Raw genomic sequence first — 21756 nt, forward strand, 5'->3', positions numbered from 1 at the left:
TTATCTATGACAACAATAAAAACTTATAACATTGGCAATTATTTTAGTTTAATCTATAATTCGGGATAATTCACAAGTCACTAATTGATACAAATAAATTTAAACACATAATATAGTAAATTATGTAATAATTGGACAATATTTGATAGCAAATTAGTCACCATTTGGAAATAAATCTCATAAAAATACTGTTTTCTAAATCATTTTTGTTCAGTATTACATATAGGCGGATGCACGCCTTCAGGAGCATTTTCTATAATCCATGGATGCTGAAGAACATGAGTTAGTGGTAATCTTTGTTCAGGGTTAATAACTAATAATTTTCCCATTAAGTCTTTTGCCTTCTCGGATACAAAGTCTGGATACTTAATTATTACATACCGTATCTTTCTGTATGTTTGATGGGAGTCTTTTGCATCAAATGGAGGTAAGCCTACAAGCAGCTCATAACATAAAACTCCAAGGCTCCATATATCGACAGCGTATGTATGAGGTTTGCCTTCAATCATTTCAGGTGATAAATAATCTAGTGTACCACATAGAGTCATACGTCTTGAGGAAGGTGAATGAACAGACCATCCAAAATCAGCTATTTTCAGTTCAAAGTTGTGGCCGATTAACAAATTCTCCGGCTTAATATCTCTATGAATTACTTTCTTTGTGTGACAATAGATCAAAGCCTTTGTTAAGTCGCGCACGTAAATGGCTGCTGTTTTCTCGTCGAAACGCCCGCGTTCCTTCAGCAATTTATAAAGCGCACCGTGTTTTGCATATTCCAAGATTAAATATATCCTTTTTTCGTCGTGAAAATAACCATACATACGTAATATGTTTGGGTGCCTTAGTCTGCACTGTATTTCAACCTCGCGTCTGACCTGGTGTTCAATTTCCGAATCTAGGATCTGACTCTTAAAGAGCACTTTAAGTGCCACAACGTAGTGTGATTCTTTTTCTCTCGCTAAGTACACATTGCCAAATTTACCTTTCCCGAGCGGGCGTCCTAAGTCGAAATCCGTCAGTGCCCATTGTTTTTTTTTATCATTTTGGTTTGGTTTTGGTTTTCCTGGCTGCTCCTTGTTGTTACTGAGAGCCGGGCGGTTAACAGGTATTGTTGGTACTTTAAAGCTATCAGCTGGCATTTTTTGTGTATTTGAAGAGCACGCACAGTTAGATCGTCCACCTGCTGGAGGTCGATTTTCTTTGCAATCACATTTTGGAATATTCATTGCGATTATATTATGCTAAAATATGCAATGTTCACAATACTTTATAACTTTTCGTTTAAGATATCAACTTGAGGTTCACTTACGATATTGAATATTGAAATTTCAAATAACGTATTCTACTGACAAAAGAAATTATTATTGCCATGTTAGTTTGTTAGTACAAAAACTTAGGTCAAACAAACAAATCCATTTTGTAATAACTTACTTTCTAAGATTAATGATAAATTATTTTAAACTATTTCAAAATTCTTAAAAGTATAAATTTAGCTCCTTAGACTAAAAATAATTAATAGATATGTACTCGTTTACATGTTATTAATCAATTATATTTTTCTACGTTAGCAATTATTATTGTTGTCATTCTCAGCAACTGCCAGCTGTTCGGATGACACATGTCAGTTAGACAATATAAAGTCAAGAATTTTTGGATATTAAAAAACATGTTAACATATTAAATAATTTTATTTTAGAAAAATAACAAATATCATTAAGAAAGGTAAGGTTTTTATAATATAGTACGGAGTTTATTTTTGTAATTGTTTTTGTGTGTAATTATGGTATATTGACAAAAAAAACTATCCTTCCTATTTTTAGTATATTGTAATAAAACGTAAATAAAATTCAAATTAAAGTTAAGACTTGATTATATAGAAGTAGACTATATAAATTAAAAATCTAGTGGAGATGCTGTTAATATACTATGTTAAAATTGTCCAGACATAATAGTTTGAGGTTATATTAAAACTAGTCCTATTTAAAAATAATATGTGTAAATGACACAAAAACAAAGTCAAATTTTCGTTTATAATATTAGTTTATTAGCCTATTCTCTGTGACTCATTTGTATTATTATTTTTCCAATATTAAGATATAGGTATTTAAATCTTTATGTTAAAATGCAACTGTTATTTTCAGGATCTCATTAAGTATAACAATGTCTGATGATGCAGAGCAACAGGCTGAAGAGATAGAAGTTCTTAAATCAATCTATGAAGGAGATGAAAATTTTAAGCAAGTTGATGCAAAATCTTATCAGTATAAGGTGAGTTTATATTTATCTGGTCTGAAATAACTAGAGACACTTAGTGAGTTATGTTGTGCTGAGCACAATTTCTATCATTCCTCATATTTGGTTCTGCTAGATTTGCTATTAGATAAAATTTCATTATATACTATTATAATATTTAATGCTACATTACATATCTGATATCCAAATCTGCTTATAATAATGTTATATAATTAAGAAACAAATATAAATTTAATTAAATTTAAAAAGTATAAACAAACTGATCTGTTTTATAATTGAAATAGTAATATGTATCTTATTTGGCCTACCTCTGAAAATTGACCCCTGGTCTGACCATAGTTTTGAAGTCATCATTTAATCTGCAGTTATACAATAAGTCATTTAACCATTGTGTACTGTGTTATTTAATATAATTAACTAAAATATATTATAAATTTGTGTATACTTTTTTAATTGTATATCTTTTTAATTTCAGTACACAGAGGGAGATAAGTCATTCATACTAGAAATATTATGGGGACCCACATATCCCACAGAGAAGCCGAGTTTTAATTTAGAAATATTTTATAATCAGAGCTTGTGAGTACAGCTTTACAGTTTTTTATTTTATTTTATATGCACTGTTTACAATTGGATCGTCTGAGCAATTTTGGCGACAGTAGTCATTGTTAAGAGAGACACAGGATATGAGTGCAGAAGTCTGTGCACCAATACAGATGAACTCTACTCACTATTATATATGTCACCGTTAGATTACAAAATTCGTTAGATTACAATCTGAAGAGACAGATTGTAATCTTTCGAAATATTGTAAACTATGAAATATGATTGCAATTTAACATATTATTTCTCGTGATATCTAATCTTATGGATTTTATAATTTTACAGTGACATATTCAATAGGAAATCGTATTTGCCTTCCTTTTCCTTTGTTGCTGTGCTTTTCTTATATGTTAAAGCAAGTCTTTTAATGCTGTTAAATAACACAATAGCGGTATATTAATTTGGATGAAGTTTAGGATTTCCTTTTTATAATTTTATATAAAAATATAATATGGTTTTCAGATGGATCCATTCAAAATCAGAAATTAGTAATTAGCAAGAAATATATTTAAATAACAAATGATTACTTCGTTTTTCAGATTACCTTCGGTAAAAGAAAAGATACTTTCTATTGTAAATGCAGAAGCTGATCAATGGGTGGGTTGTGCAATGACATATACCTTGTTTGAATGTCTCAAAGAAAAGGTTACGGAAATCTTGGCTGAACAAACGGAGGAGGCCGTTGTTGCTAGAGTCGAAAAAATTGCTATTACGGAACAGGTATTCATTATTACAATAAGCTACCCTGGTACATGCTACCGTGGACATTTGTGGACAGAAACCTTCTTTTAATGCCAATATACAAAATTTCATCCACAAATTGCATATAAACAGATAAACTTGGTGGTAGGGCTTTGTGCTAGCCCATCTGGGTATGTACCACCCACTCATCATTTAAATTTCTGTCTCAGTATTGTTGTGTTCTGGTTTGAAAGGGTGAGTGAGCCAGTGTAACTACAGGCACAAGGCATCTTAGTTCCCAAGGTTGGTGGCACATTGACGATGTAAAGAATAATTAAGATTTCTTACAGCGTCATTGTCGATGGGTGATGGTGACCACTAACCATCAGGTGGCCCATATGCCAAACTATACCTTAAAAAAAAACACAACACACATTAATCAAATCTAAAACTCTCAAATCTAAAATCGAAAACTGTGACTTTTTTTTAAATTTTTTTTTTATTCACTTTAAAAATATATACGTATTTTTAACTGTGGCAACACCTACTTTTAGACTGAAACAAAGAAACCCGAGAAAAAGGAGCAGATGAGCAAAGCACAGAAACGTCGCGCGTGGGACCGCGCCGAGATCGGGCGCGCGGGCGAGCGGCCGCGCGGCTGGGACTGGGTCGACATCGTCAAACACCTCTCGCAAGCGCCGCACCAGCCCTCCTGACACTGAACGCTCTGCACACGTGGACATTACATTACCAGCTATAAATCACCTACAATCAGAGCATTGGTTGCCTGCGATCTGTATATATACAATTAAAACATATTGAATAAAGCCTTCAAACGTTTCATAAACTTTTTTGTTTTTTTTTTTTTGTTACATGATTTTTTTATATGGCAATTTGTATAATATCTATTTAGTATAACCTTAAAAAGAAAAGACTCAGTCTCCGGAGACTAAAATAAAAAAATGATTATAATGAAATGATTATAGGTACTGGTTTACCTAAGTAATTAATTAGATTAGCTGCCAATTTATAAGATGAAAATATCTACGATATGTATAATTATATAAAGCTCTTGTATAACGGTAATACATGGTAAGGTTACATAAATGCCTTTTTGCAATTTAGCATCATGATGTTCTAAAATTAGAACTTGTTTTTTTTTTAACATTAAAAAGCAACATTTATGATGCTGCGATTTTAATAAAATTTTCGCGAAGCTTTCTTCAATACCTGTAAAAAAATGCTTACAAGCGTAACTCTCTCTTACGTTATTGTAATATTTACATGTTTATTTATATAATATATTTATAATAAACAGTGCATATTATTTATTTAACCAACCTAACCATTATAATATACATATAACTTATTATAGGTTATAGTGCAATACCTTATTTTAAAGTACTTTTTGTGTATTAAACTCATAAGACTACAGTAGGTAGGTGCTAGGAAAAAGTGGGGTATTTATAGTTATAGGTTTTACGGATGATTCCCGTTTAAATTTGTCACATAATAATGAATACACATTGAGTATCGAATATTTAACAAATAGGTATTTTAAAGGTTTTATGTACTATAATTACGAGAACGAATGTAACTTTTTCATCTCCGCCTAATGAAGATTTCTCTAAAGATTTAAAAATGACCCAACAGAACATTTATATATATTCCGAACAGTACAATTATAATGTTCTTATATATTTTTAAATAATAATATATGTGTCAAAATAGGTTGATAATTTTATTTATGAACTTCTTTTAAAGTTGTCAAAATATAATAATCCTTTATAACCTAAAATTATAATACATTGTACTTATATCTTAATACATTTTAATTTTATAAAAGAAAAAGAAAAAAACCATAATGATTTACACAAAACAAGAATGGTATACGCCAGCTGAAGTGGCACTTCACAATAAAGCTACTGATTGCTGGGTTTCCGTCAACGGCGTGGTGCGGAACCTCACCAATTGGCTCAAGGAACAGTTTAGGATCTGCAAGTGCATCAAAAGTTGTTCGTGTCCAGTTAAATCCTGGTTGTGCGAAGACACGTGCGTGGAATACTGTGATTGCTTCAAGCGTGGATTCTCATATTGCGATGGAAAAAGAGTAACTAAATAGGTTTTTTTAACATTTATTTAATCCAGAATGCTGAAAATCTGCCCCTTCATTGTTTTGAGAATATTATATATCTTTGCGTAGTCGAATGCTAAAAACGCATTCCGAGTGCTGCTGAAAGTGCTGCACACTTATTCTGAAGCGCATCAGGGATGCTTTTTTAAGCGTGCGGTAATAGTTTCCATGGAATTTCTGATATATAGGTGCGCTGTCATCGCTAGCAGCATCCATGTAGTGATAGCAAGATCACATAGACTGAACGTATATGAATTCTTGCTGTAGAATACATGTTCAAGCTAAGAAAATATAGCTATTTAATTTTTTACATGAATGTAGCTAAAGGTTATTCAGGCTTACAATCTTTTTCCAGTTAGCAATGGCCGTAGTAGCATACGCTGGGAAAGATGTAAGCCACTGGTTTGATGGTGATAATTGGGCACATTATACGCACCCGCTTGTGGGATCAAAAACGCCTTATCATCGATTTGGTCCAGGCAATGAGCAGCCAGTAGTGCCCTCCACGCGCTGGCGTCCGATCACGAATCCTTGGTGGTTGGATGAGAACAATGTAGTGGGAAAATTAACGGAGAGGACCAGACCGATAAGGATAACTAATACTTTAACTGGTATTTAATTTAAACTTGTTTATATTTTTAGTAATAGTTACTAAGGGCATTTAATTGATTACCCCCGATTCCGAACAGGATGGTTATTCTTTACGGAAACTAGAAAATTGTGCAGTTATAATAGTGCACAGTTTTGTGAGCATACACAGGCTCTTTATTCTCTTATTTTTATAATCTGGCGGTATGCCGATACGACACATTTGGAAAGAGATAAGGCGTCAGATTAATTTAATTTAAAGTAACGGCCTGTAGATGTCCCACTGCTGCCCTAAGGATCTTTCCCTTAAGATTTGGAGCTTATTCCAGCACGCTGCTCCTATGCAAGTGAGCGGATTAATGTCTTCAAATGATCTCTTAAATTCCAGAATGAACCAACTTTTTAACTTCAAACATTTCTAAATAAAGTGCTACTTTCTTGAAGGAACAGCGTTGTATTGACCCCAGCTAAGATTTGATCAAGCGCATAAATTTAATTTTTAAATAATTTTTTATATTTAATTTATAAATAATGGAACAGGCTAAAGATTATCAAAGAATAAACTATAGTTAAATTAATTAATCCGTATCATTACGAGTTTGACCTCTGATTTACTCCAGGTTCCAGCGTGACCTTAGAAGTTTGCTCTGAGGAGACAATTTATCAAATAATGATGCGTTACCTACCTCACAATTACCACATGCTCTCGTACACTTGGAGATATCTTGGTAGAGGACTCGACTACACCAAAAATCTAGCAGAAAATGGCATTCCCGACGAACGTGATTTATTCAGTGAGGTCTCTTTACCAGAGAATATTCATATTCCTGATATCTTGTTGTATTATAACGACGATTTAACTGAAGGTGGGTTTTGTTATTTGATGCGCTATATGACTTTAATAGCCCATAAATATATTGTTGGCTGGTAATAACCGTACGCTAATGAAGAACTTTTTTAACATAATAGGTAGGCGATTGGGCAAATGGAAAACTTAATGGTAAGTGGTCACCACCGCCCATTGGCATTGACATAATAAGCATTTCTTACATTATACCGAACTGAGATGTTATTTCCTTGTGCTTATAGTTACATTGGTTCATTGGCTTTTCAAACCACTACACAACAATACTAAATACTCCAAGTTGGGGGAAAAATATCTAATGAGTGGTAACCTACTTAGCGGTGAGGAATTTAGAAATAAGATAATACTATAAAGACGTAAATTTGCATAAATGAGTATGAATACTACTCTCAATCATTGGTCTTCACCCTTTGATCATTATTTCTGTTTGTGATGTAACGTTGCTGAATTTGTCGGCTTAGACCCATGAACTTTCTCCAGTCCATCATGCGAGACCAAGACCGGTCAGCTAGTAAGGTCATAACTATAGTACGACACAACTTAAATAACTTAAGTTTGACTTTGTATTTTTTAAATGTTAAAAAAGAATAACTGAGTTTCTTGCCGGTACTTCTCGGTAGAATCTACTTTCCGAACCGGTGGTAGCTACACTTAATTGTAAAATTTCGATTCAAAAGTGCTTGTAAAAGCCTACTTGAATAAAGTTTATTTTGATTTGATTTGATTTGTAGAGTCGGCAAATTTAATAAAACCGATTATTGCCGATTTATACAACCAATAGAAATAGCTCCCAAACTCGAAATTCGAAGCTATTCGTCGCTATAGATTCTCGCGTCAGTTCAATCCGATAAAGGAAGTGCATGTAAATCGACGTGTCAAATTGACGAATATATATATATATATATATATATATATATATATATATATATATATATATATATATATTACAAGTTATTACGTTTGTGTAAAGATCATATTCACATAAGAATGAAGTATTGATAAATTTGGGATAGCGTACTATAATTCGGAAGCGATCGGTTTTACGCAATTTGCCGATGCTAATTTTGTCGTACTATATTGACGACAAAAATCTTGACTATAATTTTACAAGATATAAATACGTCATTTTATACCTAGACTAAAATTTTTCTTAATGTTTTCAGATCCACCAAGATCAGTGTGCTTCTGTCGTCATATAGGCTGTGTTCTCAATGAATGCCAAGAGAAGCATGAAGTTGCTACGCCTAAACTGCAAGTGATAAAAAAACAATGCATCCAGTGATTGTTCAAATTTTTTTTCTTAGAAACAATACGTAACTAAGAATATGTTAACCTTTTTCAGAGTAAAACTATTTTTTATTGCATAAATTGTTATTTTAATAATGTTTTAAATATTCCTGTTTTTATATATAATGCATTAATAAATATGTTTGAATACTGGAGTGGTACTTGATTGCAAAATCAACGGTAAAGGTCGTGACGATACTAGCGCGTGTTCTGGGTTCTGCATGGATAATTTATCATTTATTATGTACCTAACATAATACTTCTCACGACTGTTCAAATATATTCAATTTAATTGTGACAATCTAATGGAAGAAAATATATGCCCGCTGTTTCGCTTTATATTGCAACGTTCTCAGAATTGTATTTCTATTTTCACAAGTGTCTAAATATTGTCTATTCAAGAGATTGGAAGAATATTAAGTATTTAAGAGGCAAATACCTGGGAAAATGATGCACGGAATACATTAAAAATGGTATACTTCTGCAGAATCATTTAACATTATTATGCACCGATGCTGGGTGAAAATCTTGTTTACGGTTTATTTTTATTCAGACATGCAATTTGCCTAGCCACGCATTCTATATATCTACCCTGTGATACTTAAACTAGTAAGCAGTATCAATATTTGTAAATTTGAGGCCCAGGATTTTAAATCCTAGTCTAAAATCTATTGAAATATGTATATTATCATGTATATTAGTAATTATAGATTGTATTGGCATAATTTTTATGTGGAATGTTAGGCAAAAAGTAGCTTTTGTTCTTTTTTGGAGTTCAATTTTGCTTCATAAGAAATTTCATCAAATTCGGTTCAGCGGTTTGGTTGTGAAAGAGCGACAAACAAAAACAGAGTTACTTTCACATTTATAATATTAATATGGATATAGATTGTTGGGTAGCGATATATTGATGTGTTTTAACAAACGCGTCGCGTTTAAAACGCTCTTATTTTGAAAGTACTGAACTAAGTATTTATTTTGGCTTATATTGTGTTTTTTTATCGTACGTACGATCAATGGACCGATATTTTGGAAGTAAAATAATTGTTTATTTTTTTATTTAATATTTATAAGGTTATTCTTATTAGGTTATTCTTAATGTTACGGAACTCTAATTCTAACAATTATAAAGCTATGATTGTAAGCGTGTCGTTCCGTTCTATGAGTAGGGACGTTTTTGCTTGGCGCGTGCGCAGTGATATTTGTGCTTATGGAATATTAAGTTAATGAATACTTATATTAAAAACACTTACACATAAATAATATAATACTGTATACAATAATAAATCTAAGTATAATGGGGGAAGGGAAAGGTAGGAGATAATTTCCTTAAGGGAAATTGTTTACGGTTTTAATAATGTTCATCAAATACAAACATAAAAAGCTTTTGATGAAAGTGAAATTACTTTTTCATTGTCATACTCAAAAAGCTTAATTAACTGATTTTTCATGACTTAAGTTAATACTTTTTTTTAAAACTCTCTGATCTCGAACACCTTTATATAAGTTGATTCTTTGAAAAACAAATTATGATCCTGGACATAACAGCTGTTATCAGCTTAATGGGAGAGAGAAAAATAGCTGCTAGTCGGCTACAGGAATTAAAGATCAGGTTATTGTAGAATGTAGCAGCTGTGGATCTGTTTACGGTGCCATATTTTACAGTATCCAGCGCTATTATCGAAGAGTATTCCTTTCGTTACATTAGCATTGCATCATCAACCTTGGGATCTAGTGTATGATCCTTGTAAGAATCAGAACAGAACAATACTCAATATTTCTGTTTGGCGGTAGAAAATATGACAGTCAGGTGTTATTTAAACCAACGGGATTGGACAGTCATATCACAATTTATTTGATATGTTAACCGATGGCCCAGTGGTTAGAATGCGTGCATCTTAACTGATGATTTCGGGTTCAAACCCAGGCAAGCACCAGGCACGTCTAATTTCATCGAAATTCTGCCACATGTGTATTCCACCAACCCGCATTGTGCAGCATGGTGGAATATGTTCTTTACTTTATTTTAATTTACTTTACTATTAACCGATGCTCAACGTGTTTGGAAAGTTTATGGTAGAAATTTGTTGAGAATTAATGAATGAATTAATTTAAGTAAATGTATCCAATTGTTTCTGGTTCCATATGGGTTTGTTAAGGTTTTTTAAAATTGTATGTGATTTATAATCATTTCGTCTGATCGGACTTAAATATTTACAAAGGAACTAGCGACCCGCACTGCCTTCACACGGGTGCAATACTTATACTAAATATACTACAGAATTTGTTTATTTACAACATCACATCAGAAACTTCAAAAATAAACAGAAATTATACGTGTTTCTTTACTATATCGTTTGTCAATGTTTTGTATAAAAAACCTGTCTCACGAATCACTCTACGTATTAAAAGAAACCTCATCAAAATCCGTTGCGTAATTTTAAACATCTTAGCATACAAAGGGACAGTGGTAAGCGACTTTGTTTTATACTATGTAATGATAATCATACTTTATTGTAACACCTTATACATTAGGATAAAACGCAATAGCCAGGCGATATAAATTCGATTACTCAACACGCTATTGTTTTACGAGCTTAAGTTATAAATATTCATTTGTCTCGCCCCAACAATACCATTTCTTCACAAACCATAGCAACGCCACGTCCCATACGCCATACGCGCCACGCTCAGCTGAGCGCGGTTCCTGTGCCTGCCGGTGTTTTCCTTGGTTAAAAAAAAGTTTATAACGAAACGAGTATTTACTGTCCAATGCAAATATTTATATGCATTAAGATTGTTTTATATATATGTGTTAAATCTTGTCTTTATCAATATTGTAAATGTGAAAGTAACTCTGTATTTCTGTCTGGCGCTTTTTCACAATCAAACCGCTAAACCGAATTTGATGAAAATTGGTTTAAGCAAAGTTGAATTCCAAAAAAGGACATAGGTTACTTTTTTTGCTTAACACGTCATGACAACCAATAACGCTAGCGAAGCCGCGGGCTACTACTAGCATGTATTTCAATATTAAGAAAAGTAAAACAATTTTCAATGTTATGTTGTCTTAAATTTTTCGCGATTATTACACATTTAAATAAAACTAGTTATTACGGATTTTAATCGCGTATATTAATTGTCTACCCGTGACCACGAACGCTGTAAAGTGCTCGAAACGTCGGGATGTCCAAAATAATTAATATACGCGATTAAAATCCGTAATAACTAGTTTTATTTAAATTTTCAATGTTCACTGTCATGTATTCATACATATTCTTAAGAGTTCTTTGTCAAGGTCAAATCGTACAATTACTAAGAGTTATATTCATTGACCAATACACTAATATTTATTTACCCAAGTTCTATAAATTCCATCTACCCCACACGATAGTACTATTTCAATATACCCGCTAATTTGCGCACACAAGTGACGCGACCACCACGCATGCGCGGATTAGATAATTCACTTGTTACCCCAAACTATGTTAGCTACCCCATGCAAAGCTGTAGTAAAAATAAACGGCTCGCAGACAGAGCGGCCATTTTCGTTCACAGATAAATAATAATTCAGTGACGGAACGCACGCTTATTTGACGTAGAAAAGCGCGGCAAGGACGTTGTTTTTATTTGGTGTTTTCGTGTCAATGCCCTCTATTGATAAAACTTGTGTCGTGTTGGTGGTTTGAAAGTTTTTTTTTTTTTTAATACAAATAAAATGCACCTGTAGCGATTAGCGGATTGTTACTTTTTAATCAAAGTACTGAGAAGGATTTTGTAAGTATAATTATTTAGTGTTGCTTCTAAAATATATATATTTGTAATTCAACATGTGTGTCATCTACACATACATTTAATTACATATCTGTTTTTTTATGTTATCTTTTTGGAATATAAAGTTTCACGTAAGTTATTCAACAATTATTCTTTATGTCCTATTATTAATATTTTATACGTTTATATTATGATTTTATTGTTTACTATGACCTCGAGTTAGTACGCATAAGATTTCTTAATTATATGAGTAATAATATAAATAAGTTGCTTTATTTGAGTTTATGCTGTATATAATTAAAAGTATATATGATATGTTATATGTTCAAATTAGAAATGATATATTAAAAAAAGCAATGTAACATGTGGTTACTTAATAAAAAGCTATTACTGTTTTCACTCCTCATCGTTTAAATTTTTAGGTTATAATTATTTATATGGTATTAGACATCAAATTAATTTATACGATTCCCCCAACTTCAATAAAGCAATTTTCACTGTCGTAAAATAAAAGTCTTTAGTTGTTTATCTTGTAGGTTAATCTCTTTTAGAGTTTCATACATAATTTTTGAACGCATTTGTAAAATTTACTTTTTATAAACATGTTTTTAACTTCAGAACGGAAGTTTGAAATTTAGAAGATTGCAAAGTATTTCGTAATGGAGTACGAATCCAGAATCTCTAATCTTTAATCTTGATGTTTATTCAATCGAAGTGTAAATATTTATGGTACAATAATATAATGAGTATATAAACGTGTCGGCCATATTTAAATAGTTTCTTTTTTTAATTTTCCGTGGAATAATAACATGAATACTGAATTCTTTATTACCTTGTTTAATCTATGACTCATAGCCTAGTGTGAAATAAATAAAAGAGGATGGAATGCAGATCGTTCAGAAATTCGTTTTCTACCCTCTATTGATTTTATTCCCCTAGTTTCACCCTCCCTATTAACTAAGAGTCAGGACCTATATTATTTAGGGTGTTTTGGAGAGATTATTTTTATGTGAAAGATCGGTTAAGCAGTTTCAATATAATTCAGTTTTATCACATTTTAAATGAACGAATTAATTGAAGTTTTACATTTTTAATATTAAATAACGATAAATTATGTATAATATCACTAGTTCACAAATAAAATATATGAAATAAAATGAAATGCATTACGATATTATAGGTACAATATATACATATATACTTGTTGGTAGGGCTTTGTGCTAGCCCGCATGGATAGGTACCACCCACTCATCAGTTATTCTACCGCCGAATAACAGTACTCAGTATTGTTGTGTTCCGGTTGGAAGGGTGAGTGAGCCAGTGTAACTACAGGCACAAGGGACATAACATCTTAGTTCCCAAGGTTGGTGGCGCATTGACGATATAAGGAATAGTTATATTTTTTACAGCGTCATTATTTATGGGTGATGGTGACCACTTACCATCAGATGGCCCATATGCTCGTCCGCCAACCTATACCATAAAAAAACTACCAGGTTTATTAAAGATTTTATATTTATTTATTTTATACCATGAAATAAGCAATATAAAAAAGTTATTGTACAAAAAATAACATAGGTTATAACATCGCTAGAGAATAATTTTTAATAAATATAAAATTAATGAACGGTACAAGTTTCATGCCTTTGATAACAATAAAATATACAGTATCTAAAAGTTTTAAGTTTCAATAATTAACAGACAAAAAGTAAATAAAAAAGTACAGCTATTTTGTTATCTAGGTCGAAACAATAGATAAAGCTCATCGACTGACTATTGTCTATGACCCAACAGATTTTGCATCCGGTTAAAGGGTCTTTAATTAGTAATCGTCATTGTACGTTTTTTTTTATTAAATAGAAAAGAAGTATTTATTCGACTTTTCTCTAATGAGGTCATTGAAATGGTATTACAATGAAAACAATTCAACATATTGTTTATACTTAAAAAAAAAAAAACTGATGTAATATTTAAGTGTTGCAATAAGTTGATTAAATAATATAATTTAATTAAAAAAATATATTTTTGTTTCAGGTAACACCATATTTCGACATGGCCACTTTACCCATTTACGTCTCATTAAGCAGGTAAGCAAATAAAAAATATACAAAATTCTTTTTATAAATTACTAAAAATACAAAAAAATTTTTTTACTGTATTGTACAACATTTTTTTTTTATAAATTTATTGAAACGCACTGAAGAGGCAAAGGCTAATTTTGTACAGCCACCTACTAGTAAAGCGCCGTACTCTCTATTTTAGTTGTAAATACATAATTTGATGTGTTTTTAACGACTGTTTTTCTACGTCGGACGGCATAGGTTATAGCTCAAGTCCCATAGGGACCAGGAAGCGTTTTATAAATAAAGAACACATGTATAATAATTAGAGTCGTAAATTATGGACATTTTATGGGAATTTTACTTGAAGTTATCGGATGTTTTGTTGAGTTACTTACAAAGACTATGTTTAGGTACAGATTTATATTTATAACCGGTCCATTATTGGGATGTGAATATGTTAAAGGTTTTATCAAAGTATTATTATTAAGGCCGAAGTTTTTGTCATTTTTCACTGTGTGAGATGCAGATTCTAAAGAATGAAATTGTATTTTAGTACATTTATTCAATTATGTGATTAATACTGTTAAATAATGTAACTTTTAAATAAGCTCGTATAATTTTACCTTATTATGATATCGATATGATAGAAAGACGAATCGAGCGTTGATTGGCAAAAACTATAGATATAGTAATATAATAAGCAAGAATTTGATGTTATCTGTAAATATATAAATAAAAATGTTACTAAAGGACCCTATGGTCGATTCAGACAATGCACAATGGCCCAGTGGTTTGAATTCGAGAAATTAAATTTGATAAGGGTTTAAACCTAAATATCACCTAGTATTATAATTACCTTAAATTAATAATTCAAATAGCGCACTCGTCTGGCTAACTGGCTTCGGATGTAATGCAGATACTTAATATACTTGTTTACTTAATATATTGTCTATGTATTATATACAAAAAAAATCCTCTCGAATCACTCTATCTAGTAAAAAAACCGCATCATAATCCAAGCGGTAAGCGACTTTGTTTTATGCTATGTAAAGATAAAGCATTACCATCCTCCTCAATGGTATCCAATATTTTCGAACTACTGCATGCTTTACAAAGTGTTCTTGCCACATTAAAGCATAGTTTTACTTGTTGACTTTCAGGCAGGATATATTACATAAATTTTATTTTATATCATTTATATAGTAACTATCGTGATTCCTCACGATTTTTCTCGGTAGCTTTCAAAAGTGTTTTTAAAAGCCTAATTGAATAAAGTATATTTAGATTTTTGTTTTAAGCAAAAAGGGTTTTATTTTTAATTTTAAACGAGCAGATTCAAAGCCCGGAAGCCGCCAGCATTCCGACTCGTATTTTTTACTGGTCAATAACTCGATAACAGTATATATTTGATACATTGATAGTCATATTGTATATTGAGCTTCACGAGCTTTCGTACCGCTTCCTGTCCGGTTAAGGAAGTAAATTGACGTGCTTTCATTAGGGTTGCCACTGATGTGAATGTGTTAATTATGTGTGACTATTTTATAATGTAATTTATTTAAAATGTTCAATCTAATTATGTTAACGGAAGTTACTTAACTAAGGTAGACATTTTTGAGATTTTTTGACTTATTAACATGTAATCATTATCGCCACATCACGAGTTTCGAACTATTTTACGCATGCGTAGTGTAGACGATGGAATACTAGCTGAAGTCATTATAGTATTTCGATGGTGATGTTTATTTTTAGAAATCAAATCTTAGACCAATTTAGTTGATATTTTTCGGGGCCCTGGATGGTTTTGTTTAAACTCGGTAAGCGCAAAACATATAACGGTGCGCGATTTTATAATAAGATACTCATATACTAAGAAAAAGTAACTGTCTCATTATATTTTTTGCAAAAACAGAGTAAGTAAAATGGAATAATAGTAGTTTTTTTTTTGTGGAATAGATTTGCGGACGAGCATATTACATATACACGAGGGCCATTTGATGATTTGTAAGTGGTCACCATCACCCATAGACAATGACGCTGTAAGAAACATTAACTATTCCTTACATAGTCAATGCGCCACCAACCTTGGGAACTAAAATGTTATGTCCCTTGTGCCTGTAGTTACACTGACTCAATCACCCTTCAAACCGGAACACAACAATACTGCGTACTGTTGTTTAGCGGTAGAATATCTGATGAGTGGGTGGTACCTACCCAAGTGAACTTGCACAAATCACATCAGATCATCAATCAAATCAAATCATGGTAATTTTTTTGTTTAAATCTAATGATTTGTGTGCTATTGTCAAAAATGATAAATGTAAGTACGACAACGAATGTAATCTGTAATCTGTTTTGTTTGTATTATTTTCAATTACTACTTTATGAGAATAAATAATCTTTAAACCTAAGCGCACTGCGATCGGAATTAAAATCAAAATTTCGTTTCATCCGTATGATCTCGGGACAGGCAGCTATACTACACACACACACACACACATATATATATATATATATATATAATATGTTATACAAAAATCTTTATTTTCTTTAAGCGTGACATCCCTATATCATCGAACTTGACACTACATGTAATATTTATTCCGTAGAAGTTATATTGGCAATGCCTTTTTCGTCTCGTTATAAAACACTTCTCACATACTAATATTTATATTCAAATAAACATACAAAAGTTAGTTAAAGGCAATTCTACATGTCAATATATATGTCTATTTACTCTTAACATATATTGACTTTTCGAACAAAGTTTATGAATGAAAAAGTGATTTTGTTTATTGTTTTGTTTGTGACGCTTTAGCGTCTTACCTATTCAAAGATTGTTGCATGATCTTCCTTACTCAGGAAAGGTACGGAAAAGGTTTGGTCACGGTAGAATGCGAATGCAATCCCGTGACGCTCGCCGAATATACAGGAGCGTTGTGTTTTAGTAGGTATTCTGGTGTACTAAAGCGCTGGCATCTTAGGCACTGTGGAGTCTTACAAAATACCAAAAACAAAAGAGATACAAAATGTTGAAATTGAACCAAAAAGGTTTAAAATAATCTAATTTAACACATGCCTCCTTACATACATGAGGGCGATGCCGGCAGGCTGACAGTAACAATTAACCTAAGGTTTATTTTTGTGAGGAATAGTTGGGTCTAAATAAGCTCAGTAACATATCATAAGCGTTATTAGAATTGTCCCCCTAACCCCAATAATTCTCTAATGTGTCTTTGCTATCATACCTGACATGAACAGATGATTGATTCTGTGTTCAACAATCATTGACGTACGTCAATTAAAAATAAAAACTAAATTTGGATGATTATTAAAAAAATAATAAACAACAAAAAGTTTCTAGTTTTTGGTGCACCAACGAGGTCTAATAAGACTTAACTAAAACTTATTAATTGCTCAACAGTATGGAAAACTTTTATACATAATATTGTTATGTTCATCGCAAATACTCGTACATAAATCAAACTAAAATATGTTGTATTAACAAGATGTTTACGCTCAATTACCAAGATGAGTTGTTTAATTGATTTATTTGAACAAAATCATTTGATTCAAACGCATATAGATATTGAAATTCTTCAATGAATTCATTACAAACACGCAAATTACTTGTACGCAATATAAATGATTATTTGAAATATTGTTGATTGATTAACTTTAGATATAATAAATTAAAGTAGACTGTAAATGGCACGTTGCCAGGCTTGGGTATGACTTTTAGAGAAGAAGTGGATTCACATGTTCATTAGACACATGCAGGTTTCCTCACGATGTTTTCCTTCACCACCGAGCTCAGCACATGAAAATTCAGTTGTTCAGCCTGGGTTTTAATCCGTAATCATCGGTTAAGATGTACGCGTTCTAACCACTGGGCCATCTCGGCGCTTACTTTTCTGAAATGTGATTAAAGTATGTGTTTATTGTAAGAGTATTTTGATGTGTTTTGTTGCTAATAATTGAGCTATAGCTATATATAGTGATATAGTTAAAATACTATATCTTAAATAGCTTTGTTGATCATTATGTGAATAATTTCACGGTATCGCGCGCTGGAGACAGACGATCAATCATACGCGTCTCTCGCTTGGACGGATTTAAATCTATAATGAAAATAAACATTGAAGTAATGGCAATAGCGAAAATTTATTCCACTGAGAATAAACCAAATAATAATATTTTAAATATTAATATATCATTAGGCAGGCGAGCATTCTACCACTGAACCACCGATGGAGCTGAGATGGCCCAGTGGTTAGAACGCGTGCATCTTAACCGATGATTGCGGGTTCAAACCCAGGCAAGCACCTCTATATATATGTGCTTAATTGTGTTTATAATTCATCTCATGCTCGGCGGTGAAGGAAAACATCGTGAGGAAACCTGCATGTGTCTAATTTCATCGAAATTCTGCCACATGTGCATTCCACCAACCCGCATTGGAACAGCGTGGTGGAATACGTTCCAAACCCTCTCCTTAATGGAAGAGGAGGCCTTATCTCAGCAGTGGGAAATTTACAGGCTGTTACTTTACTTTTTACTTTACTTTATATCATTAGGTATTAATCGAGGTGGTGCGGTGTCAAATTTTCAACCTAATAGTTCAAAGAATAAAGACTAATCTCGAAATAAATTGTTAAGATTTAATAAAGAATTAAATTTAAAGGGCGGGAAAAGTTACTAGCCTGTTATAGAGCGGTAGGTATGTACTACAGATGTAAAAAACTGAACTGATGTATACTATTTTATATCCATTTCATTTAAAAGTGGTTTTATCATTTTGACACACTAACAGTTTACAATGTTATCAAAACAAAGTATGTCATAGGTTTCGTATTACAAAATTTTTGATCCACAAGTATATAAGAATGATATACAAGCAAAGACAGGAATTGTCACTTCAAGCTTTCGTCAGTACCATCTGGATTTCATGTCATGCTTGGCGGTGAAAAATATTCACAGACAGCTATTTTAATTATACTGGAATTATGTTATTACACAAAGTCCAAGTGTCTGTGCAAGCCTATTTACTTACCACAAATTCATCACTTAATTAATCAACAAACAACAATATTAAGAATTGTTGTGTTTCGTTTAAAACGTCAGTGAGTCAGTGAAAACACAGACTCAAGTAACTTTTCTAATCTAGCTAGTTGCCACGATTGGTGTCGCATGATATGAGAAATATTATGATTTCATTCAAAACCAATGTCTATGAGAACTGACCACAAAGATAAATAGTTTTTAAGAAGGAAGATATCTGACTACACATAGGAAACATTGAACTCTAAATTTTACTAAAATCAACGCCAATTACTCTTACAAGAGGATTTACGAAGACTAATTCATCTAATTAAACTAATACCATATATAATCTTTTCATTATATTCATTAATCGCTTTTTCCAATAGTTTGAATCTGTACACAAGGTGCTAATTAGCTCCCTACTTGTTACACGTTCATTTCACGATTCATTTGCGCTACCGACGAACGAAGTACAAGATAATTAATGTTCAGAACGCTTCATCAGCTCGTAGATGGAAATAAAATATTACCGACACATTTTCATCCCATGAAAATGTGGAAATTACTATTAAATAAAATATTATCTTAATTTATTTTAAGAATTTAATTGTTGGGATGTTTTTGGCACATATATATACTACTACTACTATTAAGATATATATTTTATGTTACTTTTTACTTATAAAATGATTATACCTAGGAAACAACAGTGTTATTCTGTAAGCATTCATTTCGTAACTCATCCTTCAAATATTGACATTAGATTTTTGGGGGTACTCCATTTAGTCATCGCATCACACACTGATTTTACGCGTGTTCTGCAATGAGTTTCGAGTTTCTTCATTCAAAATAACCTTACTGTGATCCGAAACATTAGTTTATTTCAACATCTTCATCAAAATCACCCCTAAGATTAACGAGATAAATGAAATGGATAACTTTGAATTAACTTATAACTTCATAAGGTTTACCCTTATGAAATCTGAACGTAAACATAGTTCTAGAATAATATATTTACATTCCGAAATCGTACAGGTTTAACATCTTGTAAAATGATTCATAGGTGCGTCTAGGAGCTTAGTTGAATACAATTAGTCTTTTAAATTATAATTTTTGATCATTTCACAGATTTATTACACAGTATATAAAATGCTAAAATGTCGTTTGCCGCTGCATGTCCCTATGTATGCTTAGATCTTTAAAATTACGCAACTGATTTTGATGCGACTTTATTCCAGTAGAGTAATTCGAGTAGAAGATTTCTGTATATAATATCAAAAAATCAAAATCAAAATATACTTTATTCAAGTGGGCTTTTTCAAGCACTTTTGAATCGTCATATAGCAATTAAGTGAAGCTACCACCGGTTCGGAAAGTAGATTCTACCGAGAAGAACCGGCAAGAAACTCAGTAGTTACTCTTTTTCAACATTTAAAAATATAGTAAAATATAGTAATAGACAATATAGTAAAGAAACAATGATGATTATAAACGTTTCTATTGTAATGTCTTAAGTGAAAAAAATGTGTAGTATATTTAGTATCAGCATTGCGTCCAAATAGTTCCTCAGACAAATCAAATAGGTATGACTAAATATTTATAGTGTAACTTTTTTCTTGGACTAATGTACCTACATTTAAAATATACAAAATAAAATGTCAAAACTAGCGTTCGATACGTTCATAAGGAATTGAGATTAACATATTTATTCTAATCGGTGTCGGGAGGGCAATGTGCATTTCGAGCGCCATCTGCCACCACGTCCGTCACTGTCTAAGACTATCACGTTTGATATGAACCGTGTCACAGACGAATTCCGCACGTGTTACCATTGACACGTCTGTATTTTTTTAGTTAAGGATTCAATGTTTCCATTTTAATTATTATTTTTAATCCACTTCTAAATAAAGGAGGTTATCAGTTCGAAATGTATGTAACACTGTTAGAATTTTATTATATTTTTGTGTAGATTCAGTTAAACTTCCGTGCTTAATTTCAGAAGGGTTTTTTTGATCACGAGTTTTTTTAAAACTAAAAGTCGTATTGAGATGATCATTTTTAATTCAAGTTAAGGTATACTTAAACGTAGGGGACAGTGTAAGTTTCATTTAAATTGGTCTATTAGTTTCATAGATATATTTTTTTATTTTCAGTTTATTAGCTGTTTCTAATTTTGAAGTCCGATTAATTGTTTATAAATTATTTATTTTAATTTAACTATCCAAATGGGCTTGTACTAATCATCACGATTAAGTAAATGCAGTTTGAAAAAGAAGTAAAAGATAATGTATAGTTTGACCCGTGTTTAACAAAGACATTTCCACCTGCATAGCCTTTTTAGAGGCTTATGCTTATGCAAGCACAATCACTATTCTATATTTGAAGTTTAACTTAATTACTTAAACCTATAAGTTTCATGCAAAATTCTGACATATGTACATGTAATCAATATGTAAAGAAACAGT

The 21756-nt window shown here is 31.8% G+C and overlaps 3 protein-coding genes across 3 annotated transcripts; 2 read left to right on the forward strand and 1 right to left on the reverse strand.

The window, feature by feature from the left end:
* Positions 1–43: 43 nt before the first annotated feature.
* On the reverse strand, positions 44–1332 carry LOC124533653 (serine/threonine-protein kinase Aurora-2). The gene has a single exon (XM_047109065.1). The coding sequence runs from the start codon at positions 1224–1226 to the stop codon at positions 201–203; it is 1026 nt and encodes a 341-aa protein (XP_046965021.1). The 5' UTR covers positions 1227–1332; the 3' UTR covers positions 44–200.
* A 259-nt stretch (positions 1333–1591) lies between these two features.
* Positions 1592–4387, forward strand: LOC124533596 (RWD domain-containing protein 4). Its single transcript, XM_047108981.1, has 5 exons — positions 1592–1722; positions 2142–2268; positions 2729–2832; positions 3396–3576; positions 4092–4387. Exons 2-5 carry the CDS (start codon positions 2161–2163, stop codon positions 4251–4253), a joined length of 555 nt encoding a protein of 184 aa, XP_046964937.1. The 5' UTR covers positions 1592–1722; positions 2142–2160; the 3' UTR covers positions 4254–4387.
* A 1014-nt stretch (positions 4388–5401) lies between these two features.
* On the forward strand, positions 5402–8516 carry LOC124533769 (cytochrome b5 domain-containing protein 1). Its single transcript, XM_047109276.1, has 4 exons — positions 5402–5647; positions 6027–6282; positions 6880–7125; positions 8288–8516. Exons 1-4 carry the CDS (start codon positions 5402–5404, stop codon positions 8404–8406), a joined length of 867 nt encoding a protein of 288 aa, XP_046965232.1. The 3' UTR covers positions 8407–8516.
* The last annotated feature ends 13240 nt before the right edge of the window (positions 8517–21756 follow it).

The sequence above is a fragment of the Vanessa cardui genome, chromosome 11 (assembly GCF_905220365.1).
Source record: "Vanessa cardui chromosome 11, ilVanCard2.1, whole genome shotgun sequence".
Lineage (NCBI taxonomy): Eukaryota > Metazoa > Arthropoda > Insecta > Lepidoptera > Nymphalidae > Vanessa > Vanessa cardui.

Bases quoted from the DNA above. Each gene is read 5' to 3' on its own strand.
- LOC124533653 (XM_047109065.1), bottom strand. From the start codon at position 1,226: ATGAATATTCCAAAATGTGATTGCAAAGAAAATCGACCTCCAGCAGGT.
- LOC124533596 (XM_047108981.1), top strand. From the start codon at position 2,161: ATGTCTGATGATGCAGAGCAACAGGCTGAAGAGATAGAAGTTCTTAAA. The intron at 2,269-2,728 runs GTGAGTTTATAT...TTTTAATTTCAG, and splicing joins CAAAATCTTATCAGTATAAG to TACACAGAGGGAGATAAGTC. The intron at 3,577-4,091 runs GTATTCATTATT...ACCTACTTTTAG, and splicing joins AAATTGCTATTACGGAACAG to ACTGAAACAAAGAAACCCGA.
- LOC124533769 (XM_047109276.1), top strand. From the start codon at position 5,402: ATGATTTACACAAAACAAGAATGGTATACGCCAGCTGAAGTGGCACTT. The intron at 5,648-6,026 runs GTAACTAAATAG...ATCTTTTTCCAG, and splicing joins CATATTGCGATGGAAAAAGA to TTAGCAATGGCCGTAGTAGC. The intron at 7,126-8,287 runs GTGGGTTTTGTT...TAATGTTTTCAG, and splicing joins TAACGACGATTTAACTGAAG to ATCCACCAAGATCAGTGTGC.